This window comes from Lepidochelys olivacea (genome assembly GCF_965140295.1).
Source record: "Lepidochelys olivacea isolate rLepOli2 genome assembly, chromosome: 3".
Lineage (NCBI taxonomy): Eukaryota > Metazoa > Chordata > Testudines > Cheloniidae > Lepidochelys > Lepidochelys olivacea.
This window is the reverse complement of record NC_140413.1, coordinates 37,164,473-37,189,598: the sequence shown is the minus strand read 5'-3', so window position 1 is coordinate 37,189,598 and position 25,126 is coordinate 37,164,473. Positions and strand designations below refer to the sequence as shown.

The 25,126-nt window shown below is 42.2% G+C and overlaps 1 protein-coding gene across 2 annotated transcripts in view; it reads right to left on the bottom strand.

Moving 5' to 3' along the window:
- PXDN (peroxidasin) overlaps positions 1 to 25,126 on the bottom strand; it is a 151,383-nt gene that overhangs the window by 97,530 nt on the left and 28,727 nt on the right. For both annotated transcript variants that reach the window (XM_084622584.1, XM_084622585.1), the window contains exons 2-3: positions 2,589 to 2,660; positions 932 to 1,003 (exon numbers count right to left, since the gene is read on the bottom strand). In XM_084622584.1, coding sequence (XP_084478710.1) covers positions 932 to 1,003; positions 2,589 to 2,660 — 144 coding nt within the window. The remainder of the gene's footprint in view (positions 1 to 931; positions 1,004 to 2,588; positions 2,661 to 25,126) is intronic.

The window sequence follows — 25,126 nt, the reverse complement described above, 5'->3', positions numbered from 1 at the left end:
TTCTTTTAATTCACAAAGTAATTTTGAAAAGGGTGCAATATCAGAGTGCTTCAGAGAGAAGACCATTACTTCTATACAGTGTATATTCAATATCCCAAAGGCTGCAAAAGTAAAGCTTCCCCATATTATACAAATCAATATTGGAAGGACCAACTCCAGAGGGAGTATTCATGGGAGAATACTCATCTCGTTATCCATACCAGTTTTTAGTTGCAGGTTCTGATTACACAAATGGGCCAATATTTTATTGACTGTATTTTGCTATTTTCCTTAAATTAGGAGAAATTGGTGCATACATAACCTAAATAACTAAAAAATGTTAAACTCGCATGGCACAACTGTTAAAATTGCTAAAAAGCTTTGATCAGCAGCAATGAAAGCATATCCACACGTAAGATTTTAAATGACCTTGTTAAATTTTTTATTTTGTATAAAACACAATGTAGGAACAAAAACCAGCAGAATGCAAAATAGAAAGAAAACATCTTTTGGAAAACTGCACAAATCTGGAAGAGGTGTATGTGAAGTATAGGAAACAGTACAGTAGATTTTCAAAGGATCATATGGATTTGGACTCTGAACTTCTTTAAAAATCCCATCCTTAACAGATGTTTTGCAAATCCCGACACAGATTTCTATTGTAACTAGCAAGTATTTTCAGTTAGTAACAACTGTGCCTGGATTCGAACCAGCAATATAGCTGTGAAAGGCTCAGTATTACTTTAGCAAATGCAAAACCATCTATTTATACTCCACCCACATTTAAGAAATCACATTTAAGATTTTCAAAAGAGTGTGACACCTGAGAATGTGAATAAAAATAAATTATGTTTGGTTTTTCCCCATTTCTGAAGTCATGTTTTGATATAATTCAAATTGATATAATTGATTTGTAATTCACTTTTGATATAAAAAAGTCACATTCACTTACAGATATTTTAGATTTTCAAGGTCTTCAAATGCCCCACTAGGTATTCTTTTAATCTGATTGTTGTTTAGAAGCCTAAAAAAGAAATGAAAACAGTATGTTTCTTAATTCATAAATTGTTAAAACAATTTGCAACTGAAAAGAACCCAGAATGCCAGGCTGTCTGACCAAAAGTTTATACAAGCCAAGCATCAAAAACTAGATTAAACAAAAATAAACTAATGACATATTAGCAATTGTTACCAGAAATAAACTGATGAATTTGTGCCTTCTCTGTTTTAAATCCAAATGTGATTAAATATGTCCTTACAAAATCATGTGCTTAAGTGCTCTACTGCATTGAGGTGAAAATGAAATCCTTAACGAACTGAGAGAGAAATTAAAGAAAAATACATAAAACCTAAATAATCTGGCTTCATGCAGGTACCAAGAATGGTGAGAAGGGGGGAAAAAATCTCTTCCCCAAATGCTAGTCCAGATTATGGGCTGGAAGAGGAGATGCTGCCCTCTGAGATGCCCACATTGAGCTTTCCCAGCCAATTACTAGAGTATTCCACACAGTTTTAAAAACACAGCAGTGGAGAAGCATTTGAACAACTTGGCTATGACTGGCTGGTCTACAGAATCCGATGTTACACATTTGTAGAGTTTAAAAACACAACACAATTATGAACAACTGTTAATATGCAGTTATATATTTTTCATATCTTTCATAATAAGTGTAGGGATTAAAACAGCCCTGAGAGAGGGCTGTCTGGGGGAGCCAACAGTAAAAGCAGCCCTGGAGAGGGCTGTGGCTGGGAAAGACTAGGCTGATTGGGGAAGCAGCCAAAGCTGTGGCCAGCTCAATCAGGGCCCAGCTGGCCCGTATAAAAGGGCTGGGGGCCAGGAGCTGGAAGAGTCTCACTCTAGCCCTGGGGTGGGAAGGGCTAGTTGCCTGGGAGTGAGGTACCCAGGCTAGAGCAGTGCTGGGGAATACGGCAAGGGAGCTGGGGAGCTCCAGCCTGGTAAACCCCCCGGCTGCAGGCCTTGATGAAGGCCTATGAAAAGGTACTGGAGCTGCAGAGGGGCAGCCTGCGGATAGGCGAAGGCAGCAGGTCCTAACCCCTTGCCAGTGATGAGTGGCCATTACAGATTGCAGTCTGCCCCAGTGAGTGGGAGCTAGATGATGACTGGCAGTAGCTACTGACGCAAGGTGGGGATAGAGGGTTGGGGGTTCCCCTGGGAGTTGAGACCCAGAGTGTGGGGGCACTGCCAGGGGACAGGACCCCAAGGTAAAGGGGCACCAGGGTATGGGAGGGACACGGGGTCAGTGCTAGGCGAGACACTGGCCAGCAGAGGGTGCTTTGAGCCTGGAAAGAGCTAATTCCCAGACAACCAGCAGGAGGCGCAGTGCCGGTGAGTCGTCGCTCCGCTACAGGCTGTCCATGTGTTTTCTGAGGCCTCTAAACTTTTAACAAAGTGTCCAACATATTTGAAAACAAAAAACAAAGACACATGTATATTTGTTCACAATTCGGCTAAATCTTGCTAGCCGTACTCAGGTGAATAGTCACACTGACTTTTTAAGTAAGATTCGCAGAATTTGGCACATAATCTAAGAAAACTCATTTGACTGAAGGGGGGGAAGTGTTTTTGGGGAGCAAGGGAAATAACTTACAGTGTGTTCAGGTTTTTAAGCCGTCTAAATGCTCCAGGCTGAATTTCTTTAATTCTATTAAACCGTAGATCTCTGTGGGGGGAAAAAAAACAAACACACATCAGTATGAAAAACATTACTGTGGGTCACCATTTTGGCAAAGGGTCCTCGCCTTTGTGCATGATTCATACCTCATGACCAAATGGGGGGAGGGTGGGTGAAACTCATTTAAAATGAGGGCTGAACAAAAATGGGTACAGTCAGACAATGTGGTCTGTGAAGGGCAGTATTCGAGCTTGGTTGTTAAGCCTTTGAATAGCAGCCATTAATCATGAAGGGTCTTCACTTCCTCAGTGGAGCATCTCCTAGCAGGTGGAAACTCTACTGTCTTTCTTTGGGTATGTCTACACTTCAAGCTGGAAGATGTAAATTCCAGCTCCAATTGTGATTGAGCTAGCATAGATAGTCTCCTAGAACTGGAATTTAAACATTCCAAAATGAAGTGTAGATATCTCTTGTCTTCAGAAACTGTTTGAGAAAAAATGAGGAAAGAATGGGGGAGGGAATATATTAAGGAAGGACAATAAGGAGGACAAAAGAAGAGTTGGTATAAGGACAGCCAGAGAGTCTGCCAGTCTGGCCAGCAAGGGGATTGCTTTCAAGAGACATAAGCTATTAACATTTTCTTTTTCCCCCCAACAACAAAGATGAAAATGACTTATCTAGTGTAGCTTATGAAAAGTATAAATCTAACTACATTAAACAAGCTGTTTTTGTTTTAATTCCATTTTCTCTGTTTTTAACAAATGTTTTATTCAGATTACTGCAGTATGGGCAATACAAAGAGAATATCACCACGCTAGTTTTAAATGCTTACAGTAAAGCATTTCTGGAGCCTACATCTTGCCATTCAGTCTCAGGGCATGGCTACACTTGCAGATGTAGAACGCTTTGAGTTAAACCATCCTTTGTAGAGCGCAGTAGGGAAAGCGCTGCAGTCCATCCACACTGACAGCTTCAAGCGCACTGGCATAGTCATATTTGCAGCACTTTCAGCAGCATTGGGAGTGGTGCATTATGGGCAGCTATCCCAGCATGCAAGTGGCTGCAACGTGCTTTTCAAATGGGGTGGGTGGGGTGGAGTGTGACAGGGAATGTGCTGTGTGTATGTGGGGGGAGAGAGAGTGGGTTTTTGGGGTGCTCAGAGCATGACAACATGCTGTCTTGTACGTTCAGACAGCAGCAGACTCCCCCTCCCCCCCACCTCTGTCTCTCACACACAGCATTCCACGGTAATGGTTGCTTTGTCTCAGAGGAGATAAGCAGCTGGCTGTCAGAAACAGAGCTTTCAAAAGGCATTTCCGAATTCCTACAGCCGATTCCAAACAATGACAATAGTGGTCACTTGACTTAAGGGGATTATCGGATGTTTCCGGAGGCTGATCAGAGTGCAGTAAAGCAACATGTCGCTCACACTGGTGCCGCGGCACTCCAGCGGGGGCGCAGCAAACGTTATTCCACTTACCAAGGTGGAGTACCAGCAGTGCTGTAGCCGCGGAGTGAGAGCGCTCTACGTGCCTTGCCACTGTGGACAGGTAGTGAGCTAATGCGCCTGGGGCTCTTTTTTTGCGCTGTAACTCGCAAGTGTAGCCAAGCCCTCAGACAAGAGCATGGACAGAAGAGTCTGCTCCCAGTAAGCTGCGTTGCCATCAAGCTTCAGCATGCCAACACAAAGGGAAAGACTAAGAAGGAGATGAGAATTTGTTGTGGTGTAGGTCACACTATTGTTTTACTGCTTTTACAATTAATAGATTCAATCCACCTATAAAAAGATATCATATAAATGCCTACATCGCAATCATCTCACTCCTTTGAATCAAAACAATCACCTCAGTTGAAAAATACATATAACATTTTAATTATTTTAGATATCAAACCCTAGAGCTAGGTCTTAAACTAATCAGGGAGAAATCACAGAATAATAGAAAATCCACATTCAGCTGTTTGCTACACCCATTCTATTCCATTGACTGAGATTTTATAGAACTGAAGGCATAACTTAGCCCAAAGTCTTTTGCAAAAGGTATGCTTAAACCAGGGGTGGGCAAACGACGGCACGCGGGCTGGATCCGGCCCACCAACCATTTTAATCTGGCCCTCGAGTTGAGTCTGGGCTTGCCCCATTCCGGCACTCCAGCTGGGGAGCAGGGTCGGGGGCCACTCCACATGGCTCCCAGAAGCAGCGGCATGCCCCCTCTCCGGCTCCAATGTGTAGGGGCAACCAGGGGGCTCCACTCTGCACCCTGCCCCCACCCCAAGCGCTGCCCCCACATCTTCCATTGGCCGGGAATCACAACCAATGGGAGCTGCAGGGGCAGTGCCTGTGGACAGGGCAGCGCGTATAGCCGCCTGACCGCACCTCCACATAGGAGATGGAGAAGGGGCATGCCACTGCTTCTGGGAGCCGCTTGAGGGAAGCAGCATCCGGACCCTGCACCACCTCATCATCCCACACTCCAAACTCCTGCCCCAGCCCTGATCCCCCTCCCACACTCTGAACCCCTCAATCCCAACCCAGAGCACCCTCCTGCAGCCCAACCCCTTCATCCCCAGCTCCAGCCCCAAGTCCGTACCCACAGCTGGAGTCCTCACTGCCCCCCTGCATCCTGAACTCCTCATTTCTGGCCCCACCCCAGATCCCACACCCTGAACCAGAGCCCTCACCCACTCCTGCACCCCAACCCCAATTTTGTAAGTATTCATGGCCCGCCATACAATTTCTATTCCCAGATGTGGCCCTCGGGCCAAAAGGTTTGCCCACCCCTGGCTTAAACTCTTATTTTTCATGAACCAAATCCTTAAAAGCTTACTCAGTTTCTACTCAGCCAAGCAGAGTCAGTCTGCGGACAGACAGCCCATAGTAAGGTAGGATGAGTTGTGCCTCTCTGTTTTGGGTTGCTGTGTGTTACGGTTCTGGTTTCCAAGAAATAAAGTAGTGTCACACTGCAAACTTCCAGCAAGAATATTTTATGTTTTTATCTAATTTATCTGTTTGTATCTGTTTATATGCCAGGAACATAACATAAAATGTTATCTTTACCTCAAAACATTCCACACAGACAGGCTGTAGTTAAATTGCATGTGCGTCTAACAGCTGCCAGGAATTGAACTAGGGATTTCTAGAGCTAAAGGCACAAGCTGCTACAGCTTGAGCTAAAGTTCTCTGATAGGAGCTGAAGCACTGACATCTTTTGTGGATCAGGCAGACATATAACACACACTGACTGACCACTGGATCATATTTCCTCTGACCAAAGTAAGCACATCCTGAGTGTCTGAGACCCACAGCAGCTTGAATCCCAGAACAAATACCCACTAACATCAGACACTCCGAGGATTTAACCAGGGACCTCCAAAGGTAAAAAGCGTGAGCTGCTACAGCTTGTGCTAAACAGCCAAGATTCCTTAGCTACAGCTTTAACAGATTCATATCCTCCATGGACTGGCACAGAAAGGAGTGTTTCACAATAATTCCATTTTTTTTCCCCAAAATATATCGTTTCATTGCAATTTAGGTAAAAATTACACCATACTTTCAATGCTTTTAATTTTGAGTAAAATTTAAGAAGTGCCTAAGTCCCACTACCAGTCAATGGGATTTGGGCTCCTGGGCTTCTGTGTCACTTTATCCCTTTAAAATAACCACCTGTGACCAAAGTCAACATTTACCCAAAATAAGCACAATGATCATGATCTATATTTAGAATGGGGAAATTAGAACTCGGCATCCTAGCCCTCATCCAGCAAACAAGTATGTATTTAATTTAAACATGTTAGGTAAGCATTTAACCCTCTGAATCAATACCAGAGTGCTCAACACAGTGCAGAAACAAGCCCTTAATGCAGTAACTCAAATACCACTGTGATAACTATGGACAGATAATCTTGATCACCGTAAATTCACATTATTTGATCGTTAAGGTTGTGTACCCAAGCTACTGCTATAGTTTCTATCTGCATATTAATTTCTGCAAGACTGAATAACAAGTCAAGCTGAAAGGCATGGCAACTTATTTCATTCTGTTCAGTAGTTTTCAGAAAGTGCCTGACAAACAAACTACAGTGCACACATTTTCCTTAAAGTCAGATTCTTCTGGCATCTTCACGGAATTATGTTTCATGAAAAATTATGATCACACACATTTTAGTCTGTGTTTACTTTACATATCTAAGGAAAAAATTTCTCTCTCTCTCTCTCTCTATGTATATAGTTTAAAAACTAGTAAAATCAGACATGATATTAGAACAAAATAACCAATCTATTTATCAATCTGCTCATAATAATGGAAGTCAAGAGTTTGGTACCATTCCTTCAAAAGGGATACTGCAAGCCGATCTGGTAAACAGAGATGGCAACATATTCCCATCAAGCTTTATGGTTTGGCAGTAAGTTTTTCTGAATTTTAGTAATGTTTTTTTTTCTCTCCCCTAGTTATATAAAAGCCCCTCCACTCCAAAATAGAGGGGGAAGAAATTGAGAAAGTAAACATACTTAAAATGCTGTTAAAAATAAAGAATAAGCAATCTGAAATAACAGATTTCTTTTTTTCTCTGATCCAGTTTAGTTATAGCAGTCTTAGGTGTGACTTGTAACAATAGGTAAGAAATTGTTAGACAGAAGTATGATTTTTAATTTGACAGTATCCCTTTAAGTTTTGCAAAAGTCTCAAAGAAATTAATGGGGATATTTTAAGTGACTAGAGGGAGACCACTATACAAAATTGAGAGAAGCCACCTTGCTAAATTAAGATCATCACGCTCATTTCACTTGTGATCTGTACTAGCTCTGAACTAAGATCTCCATAAATATTGCAATAGAATATTAGTTCATTGTGCCAACCATGTCCCCAATGAAATCTTTTAAATACAGATAATGTGGGGGGGGAGAAGGGGATGTCACACACATGTATAAAAAATATGTTATGTATGCCTAATTTATTTGGGACGTGCTTAGAAAGCACCATAGAAAATCTTAAAATACACACATAGGTAAGAAATTTAGTAAATGTATTGCTCAGGTGACTTTTAAAAAAACATAACACATATAAAGCAATCTAAAAAACTATAAACAAATAAATGTTATAGTTAGAGCGTCAAGCACCCCAAATTTAGGAAATGTCAGTTAAGATTGCCTGTGCAACTTTAATTTCATCCCTTTATGCATATGTAGTATGATTCTGTCTTAAATTACATGCTCACATACTATTTCCCCACACATAAAGGACCCCTGCTTCACTCAGTACATAGGATGAATGGTGCTTGCTAAATACAAAACTATTCGGTCTACCTTTTCTTACTTATTCAGTGTGTGGCCTCATGCCTTATTTACTCCACATCATATAAACCCTACACTAACTAAAGAATTATTAATTTCCTCATAGGCTTTTCTCATAATGAACCCTCATCACCACAGTATTCAGGTGCTTCACAAATGAGAATGAATTTCTCTCCAACCCCCCCCCCCTCCCCCCGTAAGGTAAAATAGCACCATCCCCATTTTTACAGATAAGGTATAGATGGATTAAGGTCAAAATTGTCCACTAATTTTTGGTGCCCAGCTTGAGAAATCCAGGGTCTCATTATTCAAAGTACTTAACATTTTTATAGCACTTTATATGTTCAAAGCACAACTCCTAATGCTTCAGTTGCCGATGTGAGCATTCAGCAGTTCTGAGTATCTGACCCCAGATGTCTCAGTTTGGCACCCATAAAACCATCAACACAATCTGGCCAATGTTTTACTTAAAGTGACCTGCTCACCAGCACATAGGAATTTTTTGGGAAAAGCAGGGTAGAACCCAGTTCTTCAGCATGTTATCTTATCCACAAGACTACCCTTTCTCTTCTTACAGCACCTTTTGCAACCAACCATCGAGGGATTTTACAGACAACAATTTAATTTGCTCCACAACCCTGATTTATTCCATGACCATCATCCCTCCCAAGGACTAAAGAACGTAAGGGTCTGGCGGAAAAAATATTTGATCATGCAATTAAAGACTTTCATAGTGCATATGCACAAGGGGGCAGATTTAAGAACAAATGGACAACCTTAATTCTGGGACTTCCTAATTTTCCAGAGCTTGGCTCTGCAACCTTAATGTTCCTTTAATGTAGGGTTTTGCTAAGAATGTCATTTCCTAGTTCACAAAAAAAAATCCAAGCCAGAATAACCCCACATTCTTTCATGTGGAACAATAATGTGACCACACATGGATCAACATCAGGATTGGAATCAAGATCCATGCCACTGACATTTACTGTTTGAGTATATAGTTATATAGAGTAACTAATAGCAATACTCTCCAGGTCCACCAATGACTAAAAAGGGAAGAGCTCTGTGTAAGCTTGAAAGCTTGTCGCTCTCTCCAACAGAAGTTGGTCCAATAGAAGATATTACCTCACCCCCATGTCACTCTAGGATGGGAAGAGACACTTTGCCAGTGGGTTTCACAGCTATTTGCCAGACAACAAAAGAATACCGAGATTCAGGAATCCTGGGTTTTATCCCAGGTACAGGAAGGGAATGTGCTCTCGTGGTTTGGGGCCCATCTTCTCCATTCACCCTGTGTGCCCCACATGTACCCTTTGCAGCCTGCCTTTGCGTGTCCCCCGCCTCCCTTTGCCCATGCCCACCACTGCAATCTATCTCTGTCCACCCCATGCCCCCACAGGTGGATTTGCATAGGAACAACAAAAGACACCTCTCTGACCCCAGAGCAACTCCTTGCCAACTTTCAAGTCCCTGATCCACAGCATGAAAACGTTAAGAGATTCTCAGCAAAACAGTCATAAGAAATTTTTAACATGGGCAAAACAATGTATTTTCCCCTAACCTAATTCTGAGAAATAGCTGAACCATTTTGTCACAATTCCCCAGGTAACTGCTCTTCTAATCATTTTGTGGTCTCCTTGAGGGCACCCCATTTAGATCTCAGACCTCTAGCTGTCACCTTTCTCAGGGCAGGAACCCACATTGCTCTCCCTTCCAACTGGGGATTTAGGCTTCAATTCCTCCTGCAAATCATTGTGATCAGCTTAGCAAAACTGAGTTTAGTTCAGTACTTCATGTCCTGTTCTCTCCAGGGACAATGACAGGGTTACCACTGACCAGCCAGCCCTCTAAAGCAAAGTTTGGGTGGGGAGAAGGGTTGTTTCATTTTTAAGAACAAAAGCATCACAGAGAAAACATATAATAAAACAATAAATAGCTTACACAAATGCTTACCAGGTAATACTTATCTACCACATATGTCACAGTGTCATATCGGTTCTTGGATGGAGTGAGAATGATCCCTCATCAATATCAGCAGGCTGGTCACTTTATACAATTTTCAGTTGTTGTTTGCAGGGCCTCTTGAACCCAGTCAAAACTGGTATGTGAAATTTTCCCAGGGAGTGGTACTTCTCCACACATGTTTACCAGTCCAGGTATGTATAATCCCCCCAGTGATTTTAGTTCATTCATGGTAGGTGACTCCCCCCAGCCAAGTCACTGCATTTCTTGCCTTATTCAAGATAGAACCTAACTCATTCACACCCAGTGGGTATCCACATAAAGGGAGAGTGAAAACTGAGTTTGCATTTTTTTAATACAAATAAATCAGAAGTTTCTCAGTTATCCATACATTTTTGGTGAAACATACCCCAAAAAAAGACAAAAAAAATCAGTCTGAGACAGACACTTGGCATGGAAAATTTCAGCCCAAACAGTTGAGGTTTGACCAAGATATAAGCAACTGAAAACAGGGTCTTACAATGGAAGATATCAGGCAACCTTAACATAGGCATCACTGTCAGATCTATATAAAGGTATCATAAAGTTGTTTTCCCAATACTGAGAAGTTGCATCCATTTAAGTAATGCTTCACTTCCAAGTGGCTCTAAAATTCTACCACGGTCTTCCATCAACAATATTTAGCCTGTAAATGCAAAATCTTTATTTGCAGAATCTTCTCTAAAAGTAGTTGTACCAAGTATTGTAGCCATTGCAAAAACCCCCATTGAAAGCATGTAAGCATAGAGGCGATAACCATTGCCAAGTACAGAGGCCACTCACGACAACCTAAACCCTAGGCAAAACTTCAGTGTGCCGCTCCCAACCCCATTCTCATAGGCCTATGGTGGCAGATTTGGCCCAGGTGCCCCGTCATGTGAGAGAGGTGACCGGGCCAAATTTGAGTGTGTGGCATTACAACCGGACGCCCTGGGTCACAATACCACTCATGTGACAGAGGGGTGGCCAGGCCAAATCTGCCACTTTAGGTAGCTGCCTAGATCCCTTTAGCTAGAGTGACCATTCTCCAAAGATAATCTCCTGCTAGGAGGCCCTTTGGCTTTTCCAACTGTGTTTGCCCACCGAACAACAACAAAACACACTAGAAGTGGACACCTCTGTTCATGTCTTTGACTGAGACAGCAAGGGAGCGGGTGTAGGTTTCAGAAACTACCTTTCAGCACCTTTCCTGAGAAGTTAGTTTTCTTTTCTTTGAGAGTAGTCTGCATGAAGTTATCCAACAGGAATCTTAACAACACAAGAATTATTAAAAACAGAGAGAAAATGTAATTAACAGACAGGAAACAGTTTACTCAACTTTTCTAGACTTACACTTCTCATAAGCAAAAGTAGATAAGCCATCCTCAGCTCAGTTACAGAGTGAAGAAAAGTGAAGAGCTTACCTCCCTTGAAAGCTACCGCTGATTCTTTGGCCAAAACGGTCATCAGCATTGCCAGCTACTTAGATAGCAGCTCTTTCTATATTCAAAGATCTCTCTTAACAACACCTTGCAGCTGGGTCAGTTTGAATCTCCTAACATGCCCCTCATGATGTAAGGCAGCATGACCTAATATACCCCTGTATTCACACCCTACACACTATTGTAATAATCTTTGTACAAAATATGCTTTGTGAGGAATCATTTGAAAGCTAATAACTCACTGGTCAATAATAGTGAAATGTATGTAGCAACATTATGTGTAAAGTTATGAAATTTCCCACGTATGATGTTAAAGGCACGTGTTCAAACTCACATACCCCCCAGTTAGGTAGAACTGATCAAGAAGGCCTGTCTTAAAGAAAGGAATATATGTTTAATTCAGTTTGCATATAAACCCTGTATGTAGTAATCAAGGCTGCCAGAAACCAGAGTGTGGCCCATAGATTTTAAGGGCAGAAGGAAACATCATGATCATCTAGTCTGACCTCCTGCACATTGCAGGCCATAGAACCTCACCCACCCTTTCCAGTAATAGACCCCTAACCTCTGACTGCGTTACAGAAGCCTTCAAATCATGATTTAAAGACTTCAAGTTACAGAAAATCCACCATTTACACCTGTATAAACCTACAAGTGACCCATGCCCCATGCTGCAGAGGGGTCTCTGCCAATCTGACCTAGGGGAAAATTCCTTCCCGACCCCAAATATGGAGCTCAGTTAGACCCTGAGCATGTGGACAAGACCCAACAGGCAGAAGAATTCTCCATACTAACTCAGAGTCCTCCCCATCTGGTGTTCCATCTCCAGATATTGGAGATACTTGCTGCCAGCAGTCATAGATCAGCTACATGCCATTATTGGCAGTCTCATCATACCATCCCCTCCATAAACTTATCAAGCTCAGTCTTGAAGCCGTTCAGGTTCCACCCCCCATCCCCGGAAGGCTGTTCCAGAACTTTACTCCTCCGATGGTTAGAAAATCTTCACTTAATTTCAAACCTAAACTTGTTGATGGCCAGTTTATAGCCATTTGTTCTTGTGTCCACAATGGTGCTTAACTTAAATAACTCCTCTCGCTATCTGGTATGTATCCCTCCGATATACTGTATTTATAGAGAGCAATCCTATCTCCCCTCAGCTTCTTTTGATTAGGCTAAGCAAGCCAAGCTCGTTGAGTCTCCTCCGTAGGTTTTCCATTCCTCGGATCATTAGGAGCCCTTCTCTGCACCTGTTCCAGTTTGGATTCATCTTTCTTAAACATGGAAGACAAGAATTGCACATAGTATTCCAGTTGAGGTCTCACCAGTGCCATGTATTTTAGTATAAATCTATATCTGAGTGATAAAAGTTCCCAAATAAAAGGAAACCCATCAATTCGAGTGGGAAAAAAGTAAATAAATATTATGCATCTTATATTTTTAAATCAATGACTGAAATTCTACTTCCATTTTCATCTTTTTATGATATTTTAAAATATTAACATTTAAAAAAAAAAAACAGCAGCATGTATTGGACAGCAAAATAGCAAAGCTGCGCTCTAGTTACTTTTGACACTGGTGACAGGAAAATTTGTTCTTGTAAATTTCTCTTCTTGGAAAAAGGAAGCCCATCAGTCACTGTTTAGGCTTGAGTCTTTTCTAAGGGCAACACTGTGGAAATGCCATTTTAAAATATAAAAACTTTTAATAATATTTTTCCTGGCCAAATTAAGTGCAAATCTCTAAGTGTATATTAGAGAGCATTGTGCAGATATTACCAACAAATGTGATCTAATACTCCAGTGGTTGCTGTTCAGCCCTTGAAGTTCTAGAATGTACAATGTATCCCAATGCTCAAGCTATCACTGACTACGTAAAATTATGCAACTACAAGTTAAGAGGGAACCCTACCGTGATGGGGCAAACTACAGTCCATAAAATTATTAGCATGCTTCCAGGGAAAGGAAGGCTTCCTACTGATATTTATCATTTTAAGAAGAAAATGTGTGGCTATTGTGAAGCCTCCAAGAGCATTTACAATTTATATACAGCATCAGCTACTGTTGCAATATGTTGACTCTAATAATCAGCAGTTTCTATACCTAATGATTAGCACAGTAGTTCTCAACCAGGGGTATGCTTACTCCTGAGGTACGCAGAGGTCTTCCAGGGTTACATCAACCCAGCTAGATATTTGCCTAGTTTTACAACACGCTACATAAAAACCACTAGCGAAGTCAGTACAAACTAACATTTCAGACAGACAATGACTTGTTTATACTCCTCTATATATCATACACTGAAATGTAAGTACAATATTTATATTCCAATTTATTTATTTTATAATTATATGGTAAAAAATGAGAAGGTACGCAATTTTTCAGTAATAATGGGCTGTGACACTTTTGTATTTTTATGTCTGATTTTGTAAGAAAGTAGTTTGTAAATGAGGTGAAACTTGGGGACACACAAGACAAATCAGACTCCTGAAAAGGGTACAGCAGTCTGGAAAGGTTCAGAGCCACTGGATTAGCAGACAAGTGTATCTAAACAAAACCATAAGAACTAATCACCTGGAGGCAAAAGCTATGTACAGAGATATACATTGCCTCCTGATCAACAGACTTGGATTCTATCACAAAGGGAGAGTGAATTCAGGACCTGAGAACATGCCATACAACCACTCTCCCTCTGCCCTGAAGTTCAAAATCTCCTGTCAGCAGAAATGCTTCTACAGATCTCCTATTCCAGAATAGCAAGGCAGCATTGCCTGGCTATACCGAAAGAAGGACAGGAGACACTTGATATGGATTTAATCAGGCTGCAACTTTATTATTAGATGTCTTGGACTACCTGGCAGATAAAAGTGTACAGTGCAGACAAATGCATGTTCATTCAAATAACTACTCTGGGTTTCCACCAGTCCCATTTCATTTTCCATCCAGGTCCCCCAGTCAGCCCATGGCTTGGACCTTACCATCCACCTCCCCCTCGTAGGAAGGTTAAGGTGGACCATAAGAAAGGGGGAGTTGGCTCTCTGCCATACCAATCAGAGGAGCCCCAAACCCCCAGCCCTGTTTCATTAACCAGCATCTTCTTTTAAGTCCCTTACCAGGCCACTTATCTGGTCACTGGATGCCTTCCCTATGGAGTATCTGCACTGGACATCTGCCCCACACTTGCAAAATAAATGGCAACAGGTAGCCTAACCACTTTTCTCCTCCCATAATAGGCCCTCCCTGACACCCACTGTGGAGAAGGCAAAAAAAAACCCACTCTACCAAAGCCACTATGGTGGTGAGAGAAAAATTCCTTCCCAGCCCCCCTACAAAGGAGCAACTAGTGCAATGCCCACAGCAGGACCTAACCCAACCTGATATTTGCACCTCAAGTGCAAATTCCCAGGGTGTGTGTCAGCCCCTGTCCTGTCTCCTGCCCCCCCCACCCCCCCTCCCCGGCCATCCCTTCCACTTCAGGTGCAGTGCGGTGATTATTCGGAGTCACCAGATGACATTGTTAGTTCCATTTATTTGAATGCAAAGGAGATGGCACTTGGAGAGAAACAACAAACCCAAGGCCACATACACATACAGATTCCAGTCATAGAAGGCATGGAGTCTGGGACCTCCTATTTGGAGCCAGGGCTCTACTATTTGAGCAAAAGAATTCTTTTATATGTAAGAAAGTAGCAGATTATATAATCTCAATCCATAAGGGAGGGAAACATAGAGGCTCAGGACTTTACTGAAAGATTGAATTAAAAACTAAAAGATTAAATAAAGAAATAAAGCCTTGTTTAAGGCACAGAAATTACATCACATTGGTGATATATTCCCCACCCACAACCCCACAATATTGTGCTACACAGTAAATTCCCCAGGTACCAAATGACTGAATTTAAAAACCAAACAACCGTTAAGAAGGCTCATGTTAAAGATATTTTGTTTCATCTTTCACTTCAATAGCAGTAATCTCTATTAGTGAAGAGACTTTTCTAGTCAGAACAAAACATGCTCCTTGTACTCAAGCAGTGATATTATTCAATTTAACTAAAATAATTTAATTTTGTAATCAGGAAATTGCTTTTAAAAATATTTACATTTAACATTCTTTTGATGTAAGGGGTTTTTGTTTGTATGTTTTTTGTGATTTTTGAAAACCAGGTCTGCTTTCCAGTAATTGGAAAACACATCGTCTAGCAGATGTGTATACAAGGGAGGAAATTAAGGCTTGGAACTTCATTATTTAAGTACAACAGAGTGCACTTGGTTTATTTTAATAATTGTGTTTTACTTTAACTAGAGTAATCCAAATATTCTTTTGCAGAGTATTGCATGTGCTTGGTTTTTAAATACTCTCTTGATTAACCAAACTAAGATAAAAGAATAAATAATGTTAATATGATTACTAGAAGGTAGTGCTCATAGTGAAATGTAGAAGCTGGTTCAATGGGAACCTTGAATTGGCATTCTTTCTGTGATGAACTGTGGTCACAGACATTCAGGCACAATGGATACCAGTACAGGTCAAGCTCTGAAACTAAAGCACCAAAATCCCACCTCCCAATCACTTGAGATAAATTCTGTTAGCCATCAGTAAGTAGAATACATTTACTAATTTGAGGCTAATCCAAAATATGGAGTCTGAGGTAGAGTAAAGGTACAGCTCCTTGGCAAGAATCCCAACATCCTCCACCTTTACATCAGCTGAGGGTGAGAAGGAGCAGAACAGGGCTTCTCATCAGGGTGTTGCCCTTGGACATCATTGGTTTGACGCATACTTTTCAGCCTCTGGCTAATAGATGTCTTCACTAGCATTCTTCAAGCCCTGATATTACTCTTGAAATTCTTTTAAGGCGCGTTTTCGTAACATAAGATATGTACGAAGAGGTGAGGCCATGGTACTTTAAGTGAAGCAGGTAATCCAGAATGGACTGTAGAGATGACTGGGTTGGGAGATACCCAGCCCCACTGCCCAGCAGGAGAAATGCTTCCACTTTGCCAGGTAAGTTACTCTGGTGGAGGGCTTCCTGCTCTCCAAGAGAGCCTACTGTATCTGACTAGAGCAGGCTTGTTCCTCTGGATTCAACCATGCAGCATCCAAGCTGTGAGGGGGAGTGAGGTGAGGTACGGGTGCAGCAGCCAACTGTGATCCTGTCAGAGCAGGTCCGGGCAGCTGGGAAGTACCCACAGGGCTGTAACGGACAGGTCCATGAGAATGCCGAACCAATGCTGGTGAGGCCATGCTGGGGCAATCATGATGACCCATGCCTTGATCCTCTTTTAAGAGGACTTTGCTGATGAGTGGGATTGACAAGAAGGTGTACATCAGGTCTCCTGACCATGGCAGGAGAAAGGCATCAGAAAGTGAGCCTCTCACGAGGCCTCGCAGGCGGACCGCATGTTGGATGCCCAAGTTCCACAAATGAAGGGCTTCCTGGCACAAAGCCGATGAATGAGCTCCCCCGCCCCCCGCCTGTTGACATAGACTATGGAGGCCATGTTGTCTGTCAACACCTGCCCTACCCGACTGGATAGGTGGGGAAGGAACACTGTACAAGCTAGATGGATGGCTCTGAGCTCCCTGACGTTTATATGAAGCATGAGCTCCTCTCTCGACCATAGCCCCTGCATTTGCAGTATACCGAGATGTGGTCCCCATCTGAGGTCGGATGCATCCAGTATCAGGGAGACTGTGGGTTGCGGGCTCGAAATGGCACTCCTTCCAACACCAGCGCTGGGTCAGACCACCATTGCAGGGAAATAAGTACCCGTGGCAGGATCATGAAGAGCTTGTCTAGGTGATGCCTGGCCGGGGAGAAGACCGACACCAGCCACAGCTGGAGGGGGCACAGTCTGAGTCTTGCATGCTGAAAAACGTACATTACTGCGGCCATGTGCCCCAATAGTCTGAGGCATACCCGGGATGTGGTGAGTGGATGGGCAGTGATGCTGGCAATCAGATCTGACATTGCCCTGAACCTAACCTCCGGAAGAAAGGCTCTGGCTTGGTAGAGTCAAGGACCGCTCCAATAAACTCTATCCTTTGAACAGGAACTAATGTTGATTTTTGTTCATTTATCAACAGCCCAGAGCTTGACAGGTAGCTTGCAAAGTCTCGATGCTGCACTGGATCTGGATTCTGGAGCGGCCCTTTATGAGCCAGTTGTCGAGGTATGGGTAAATCTGAATACCACAATGTCTAAGGTGGGCTGCCACTACTGACATGCACTTTGTAAACATCCTTGGTGCCGTTGCTAGGCCAAAGGGGAGCTCTGCGAATTGATAGTGTGCAGTCCTGACCAGGAATCCCAGGAACCTTCTGTGTCTAGGGAATATTGATACATGAAAGTAAGTGCCCTTGAAATCAAGGGCAGCATACCTGTCTCCTGGATCCAGGGAAGGAATGATGGAGGCCAGGGAGACCATGCAGAATTTGAACTTCTTGAGATATTTGTTCAGGTTCCACAGGTTGAGGATGGGACCAAGTGACCTTCTCCATGGCTCCCACCTTCAGTAGGCTTTGTACCTCCTCAACGAGCAGATGCTTGTGAGAAGGGTCCCTGAAGAGGAACGGGAAGGAAGGGAGGTATAGAAATAAACTGGACGGTATATCCCCTTGCTACTGTGTTGAGGACCCACTGGTCCAATGTTATAGAGGCTCAGGCACGGAGGAAGGGGGACAAATGGCTGGAAAATAACAGGGATGCTGGATCCAGGACACAGGCTGGAAGGTCGCCTTCGAGCACACCCTCAGAATGCCTGCTCATTACCCAGTTGGTTGTGAGTAGCGTTCGAGTGAGCTGAGGGAGCCGGCTGATGGCCCTGCCACTGCTTATAGCCCTTGGCCTTTTTGCAGAAGGGCTCTGATCGAGGGTGGCTCCCGAATCTGTGGGAATATTGTGGCTTAAACTGCTTCCTCACAGGCCCCGGCATGTAAAGTCCCAGGTTGTAAGAAGGAACTGAGGGGGGAAGAGCCAGCAGTGCCCCTATACTGGTGCATACGCATGCCACTCCAGAGGATGCTAGAGATGGTCCCCTACAGATACCACTGAGGGAGAAACTTCCAGCACCAGTGTACCTGGCAAGCACACACACCTACAATAGAATGGTCATGAGCAAGCACTCGAAGAAGAACCTGATTGTTATGGTAAGTCTGATGCAAATCGCTAAAGTAATCAAAAAGAAAAGGAAAATCAGAGCATAGTATCATAGAATCATAGGGTTAGAAGGGGCTGCAAGGGTCATCTAGTGCAGTGGCTCTCAACCTTTCCAGACTACTGTACTCTTTCAGGAGTTTGATTTGTCTTGAGTATCCCCAAGTCCCACCTCACTTAAAAACTACTTGCTTACAAAATTAGACATAAACATACAAAAGTATCACAGCGCACTATTACTGAAAAATGTCTTACTTTCTCATTTTTACCATATAATGATAAAATAAATTGAAATATAAATATTGTACTTACATTTCATTATATAGTACGGGGTGGCCAACCTGTGGCTCCGGAGCCACGTGCGGCTCGTCAGAAGTTAACATGCGGCTCCTTGTACAGGCACCGACTCCGGGGCTGGAGCTACAGGCGCCAACTTTCCAACGTGCCGGGGGGTGCTCACTGCTCCACCCCTGGCTCTGCCACAGGCCCTGCCCCCACTCCACCCCTTCCCGCCCCCTCCCCTGAGCCTGCCGTGCCCTCGCTCCTCCCCTGCCCCTCCCCCACCCCACCCCCCTGAGCCTCCTGCACGCCATGAAACAGCTGATCGGGAGGTGCGGGGAGAGATGAAGAGGCGCTGATCAGCAGAGCTGCCAGTGGGCAGGAGGCGCTGGGAGCAGGGTGGGCACAGACTGATGGGGGGCTGCTGACGTATTACTGTGGCTCTTTGGCAATGTACATTGGTAAATTCTGGCTCCTTCTCAGGCTCAGGTTGGCCACCCCGATATAGTATATAGAACAGTATAAACCAATCATTGTCTGACATTTTAATTGGTACACGGTAGTGTTTTTTATGCAGCCTGTTGTAAAACTAGGCAAATATCTAGATGAGTTTATGTAGCCCCTGGAAGACCTGAGCGTACCCCCAGGGGTGCATGTACCCCAGGTTGAGAACCACTGATTTAATCTTACCTCCTGCCAAGATGCAGGATTTGTATTAAATGTGTATTGAATATTGCTTGGCGCATATTTATTATATATTCCACTGGCCAAATCCTGGCCCCACAAAATATCCCAAGTAAACCACCTACACAGGGGAGTTCTATGGGTCCTGGGCTGTGGACGACAGACCAAATCTTTCCCACGCAGGCAACAGAGCCACATTGGACATGTTTGCGTTTAGCTGGCAGATCCACATAGTTGTGGATCCTGGTTACCTAATTTTCCACGAGACAGATCCACAATTCCCTTAACTGATATAGTAGAAAGAGCTCCTCCTCCCCACATCACATAGTCCCCCAGCATCATGGCTTCACTGTACCAGTTCTTTTGTCTATTAGGTAGGCCCTGCTTGCCTCCTGAATGTTCAGATTGGTGAATGGTGGGAGGGAAGCTGTATACAGCCAAGCAAGGAAAATCCTCTGAAAGGAGTTCTCAGATCAACAAAAACAACAACAAAATACTTCAGTATCAGAAATTTGGATACTCTAACTCACACGAATAAAGGATGCCTTACGCCATGCTGATTTATTGACAGATAATGAAATATCTTTACTATGACATGTGTCTTATATATGGGGACATTTTTTGCAAGGAATCAGTACATCACCAAAAATCTTTATGGTGATAAACATATGATATTTATCATGAAACAAGTTCTGTATGTTCCTATGCAAAAGTAATGTACAGTATCAGGAAAGATGTTATTATACATAGTGTTCATCAGTTAATGAATGCACTTTAAACTGCGTGCAGTTGTTCTTCAAATCAATTCTTTCAAACAAAACATAGAAAAGGGGAAGGCCAGCTGAAAGCTACTCCGAACTATTGAAATCAAAAGCCTCAGCTTCCTGGCTAATGATGGAAACAACAGCTTTAAACATCCTTGCGATAACTAACACCAACCACACAGTGAAAGAATGAAAACCAAAACAAACATATTATAACCAGTGGAGTCATTTGCTAGGTACAATATTTAGTAAAGAGCTTTATAACATAGAACATGGGGAAACAGTTTCCGGCAATAACAGCTGGAATGCACTAACATACTTTCCATATAATGATATCTTCAGAATCTTGAAACTGAGTAAATCAGGGAGCTTATGTTTACATTGGACATCCTCTTTGTTCTTGCAGTAAAAACTGCCTAAGGGTGAACTTATCTTAATGCATATGCCAAGATTTAGACATAATGTGTAATCTCTCTTTTGTTTGTGCTTTAGTCCTTCTCCTGGAGGGTCAACACAAAATTGTTTGTTATAAATTCTAGCCTCCTTTCAGCTGACAAAGCAAATTTTATAATAATGCATTTAGCTACTTTATTGTTTCAGAGCATATTGAGGAGACAGGAAGTTGAGAGTTTTCCAAAAAAGGATTTCACTTAAATAGAAATCCTGTGTTTTGTGACGTGAAAGACCCTCAATTCCACATCACCAAAACTTCACGGGCTACCTATGATTGCTCAACAGTCCCCTACATCACAACAGTTCTTCCAGCCAGACTGGAAATACATTGCTCATTTGCTTTATAATACTGGAATGCAATCAGTAAAACTCATTGAACATCTGACAAATGCAAACTTTATAAACACTTATAGAAGTTGTTCTGAAACAATAATTGCACGAATTCTTTCAGTGTACTGTCTAAAATGTGGCAGACTACAAATTACAATTAAAAAGATGTGTCATGACAACACTACATACATACAAATTAATAAAAGCAAGGAAATTACTAAATTCCACAGGAAAGGGGAGTTAGGCAGCATTGCCAGATTGTCTCAATATAAAATCGGTCATCTACAGAGGATGCAGTGAGGTTGCCTGCATCAGAGGTAATATTGGCAAAATGACATTAACTCACTTAGGGTTAGCAGTACAGAAGTTATATTATCCCATTGAAAACAGCCAACTACAGTACATTCAAAGTGAGATGCTGCTCTTTTCCTTCCAAAAAAAATATTTATATATCTTTTACTGAAGAAAAAAATGTTAATTTGGATGCACAAACACCGGACTTGTACAATGTACCAGTGTTTCTAACATGACATTTTGACACCAGTAGTGACTTTTCATTGTGAAATTTCATCAAAATGAGGGAAAATCTGCAACATTTATCAGTGAAAAAGAATGAAGGCTAAGATTTTTAAAGGCGCCTATAGGAGTTAGGCACCTGATCATTTAAATCTTTTCAGCTCCTTTGAGAGAAAGGATGGACCAGTGTTTCAGGTGCTATCTTTAGATACAGGAGACCTAGGTTCAATTACCCATTCCACCATGTCACTTGTGACCTTAGGCAAGTCATTTAGTTGCCCCAAGTGCAAATAAATATATTAGTACTTGGTACCTTAGAGGGGTGTAGTTACCATAAATACATTAAACACTGTAAGGCAATCAGATACTACATATAGTAATGGAGACCAAGATCTCAGATAAATAGTTTTGAAAGTGCCAGCCAAAATCTTTACTTAAACATCTGTTTAAAGATGAAACCTTTCCTCCATACGTAGATATAAATATTATAATATGGTAAAACAATCTTCATTGCTTTAATTTGGCAAGTTGAATGGAGAAAACATGGTCTTTGATTCTATTTGAATAGGTAGGGATAATGATATTCCTCAGAACTGTTTTCACAGGATGGATTTTAATCAAATTAGAAGTGGGCCTTTCACTCATCATTGCACTTTCTTGCACCAAAACTTGTATGACAGCAGAGGTCTGAAAAAAAGTTGGACGTGAAATGTAATGAATGTATCCTCCCATCAGCATGTAATGGCACTTATGAAATTCCAGTTAGCAATAATTTGTGATGCCTCCAACTCATCAAATGTAGTTGGTCCTAACTGGTTATATTCCTTTGTCAAAAAAAAAAATAGTAAAAATCTCTAGAAAACTTTTTTTTTCCCTTTAAAGAGAGAAGGGTGTAAGTTAATGACCTATATTTACAGAAATTCTACAGATAAAGATCAGTGATTAAACAATTTTTTTCTTGATTAAATATTTCGGTAATTCATTCCAGTTTCCTAGGAGTACTTCAGAACAATGGCCATTACTCTCAAAATTCTCACAAATAGATCACTCTGCCATTGGTACAGCATTTTTTCTTTTTTTTTTTTTTTTTTAAGGAAAGAGTAAATATTTTTCTAACAGCTAAAGACCAATTATCAGCAACAGAAAATCCTCTAACATAAATGCCAAGCCACTATGTTTCTCAATGCAGAACAAAAGATCTGCAAATGCCAACAAGACTACATTGCTTATGTCTACTTTATTCTTATTTATTCAGGGTCATTGCAGCAGGAAATGAAAAACAACCATCAGCACAGCAAAAACATTCAAACAGAACAAAGCATGAAAATTGCACAAAAGAGGTTATATAATCAAGTCAATGCAGTAACTGGAAGATGTCAATGGCACATTACTGCTGTTTTAATGACTGCCCTGTTAAAAAAAAAAAGTGACACTTTTATGTGACACATTGAAAAAACAAGGTAAGTTTGTCACTCTTTTAAAATGAATTCTCAACAATATTAACTACTTATAATATCCCTCTGTGTGATTTATATACCTAGAGAACATGAAACAATGGGTGTTATCATACACACTGTAAGGAGAGCGATCACTTAAGGTGAGCTATTACCAGCCAGAGAGAGGGGGGGAACCGGACCTATTGTAGTGATAATCAAGGTGGGCCATTGCCAGCAGTTGACAAGAACGTCTGAGGAACAGTGGGGGAGAATAAACATGGGGAAATAGTTTTAGTTTGTGTAATGACATATCCATTCCCAGTCTTTATTCAAGCCTAAGTTAATTATATCCAGTTTGCAAACTAATTCCAATTCAGCAGTCTCTCGTTGGAGTCTGGTTTTGAAGTTTTTTTGTTGAAGAATTGCCACTTTTAGGTCTGTAATCGAGTGACCAGAGAGATTGAAGTGTTCTCCAACTGGTTTTTGAATGTTATAATTCTTGACATCTGATTTGTGTCCATTTATTCTTTTACGTAGAGACAGTCCAGTTTGGCCAATGTACATGGCAGAGGGGCATTGCTGGCACATGATGGCATATATCACATTGGTGGATGTGCAGGTGAACGAGCCTCTGATAGTGTGGCTGATGCGATTAGGCCCTATGATGGTGTCCCCTGAATAGATATGTGGACACAGTTGGCAACGGGCTTTGTTGCAAGGATCGGTTCCTGAGTTAGTGGTTTTGTTGTGGTGTGTGGTTGCTGATGAGTATTTGCTTCAGGTTTGGGCGCTGTCTGTAAGCAAAGGACTGGCCTGTCTCCCAAGATCTGTGAGAGTGATGGGTCATCCTTCAGGATAGGTTGTAGATCTTCGATGATGCGATGGAGAGGTTTTAGTTGCGGGCTGAAGGTGATGGCTAGTGGCGTTCTGTTACTTTCTTTGTTGGGCCTACCCTGTAGTAGGTAACTTCTGGGTACTCTTCTGGCTCTGTCAATCTGTTTCTTCACTTCAGCAGGTGGGTACTGTAGTTGTAAGAACGCTTGATAGAGATCTTGTAGGTGTTTGTCTCTGTCTGAGGGTGTCAAGGTTCCTCCCCCACTCTGAACTCTAGGGTACAGATGTGGGGACCTGCATGAAAAACCTCCTAAGCTTATCTTTACCAGCTTAGGTCAAAACTTCCCCAAGGTACAAAATATTACACCCGTTGTCCTTGGACTGGCCGCTACCACCACCAAACTAATACTGGTTACTGGGGAAGAGCTGTTTGGACGCGTCCTTCCCCCCAAAATACTTCCCAAAACCTAGCACCCCACTTCCTGGACAAGGTTTGGTAAAAAGCCTCACCAATTTGCCTAGGTGACTACAGACCCAGACCCTTGGATCTTAAGAACAATGAACAATCCTCCCAACACTTGCACCCCCCCTTTCCTGGGAAATGTTGGATAAAAAGCCTCACCAATTTGCATAGGTGACCACAGACCCAAACCCTTGGATCTGAGAACCATGAAAAAGCATTCAGTTTTTTACAAGAAGACTTTTAATAAAAAATAGAAGTAAATAGAAATAAAGAAATCCCCCCTGTAAAATCAGGATGATAGATATCTTACAGGGTAATTAGATTCAAAAACATAGAGAACCCCTCTAGGCAAAACCTTAAGTTACAAAAAAGATACACAGACAGAAATAGTTATTCTATTCAGCACAATTCTTTTCTCAGCCATTTAAAGAAATCATAATCTAACACATACCTAGCTAGATTACTTACTAAAAGTTCTAAGGCTCCATTCCTGGTCTATCCCTGGCAGAAACCAGCATACAGACAGACACAGACCCTTTGTTTCTCTCCCTCCTCCCAGCTTTTGAAAGTATCTTGTCTCCTCATTGGTCATTTTGGTCAGGTGCCAGCGAGGTTACCTTTAGCTTCTTAACCCTTTACAGGTGAGAGGAGCTTTCCCCTGGCCAGGAGGGATTTCAAAGGGGTTTACCCTTCCCTTTATATTTATGACAGAGGGGTTGGAGCAAATGCGGTTGTATCTTAGAGCTTGGCTGTAGACAATGGATCGTGTGGAGTGGTCTGGGTGAAAGCTGGAGGCATGTAGGTAAGCACAGTGGTCAGTAGGTTTCCGGTATAGGGTGGTGTTTATGTGACCATCGCTTATTAGCACCGTAGTGTCCAGAAAGTGG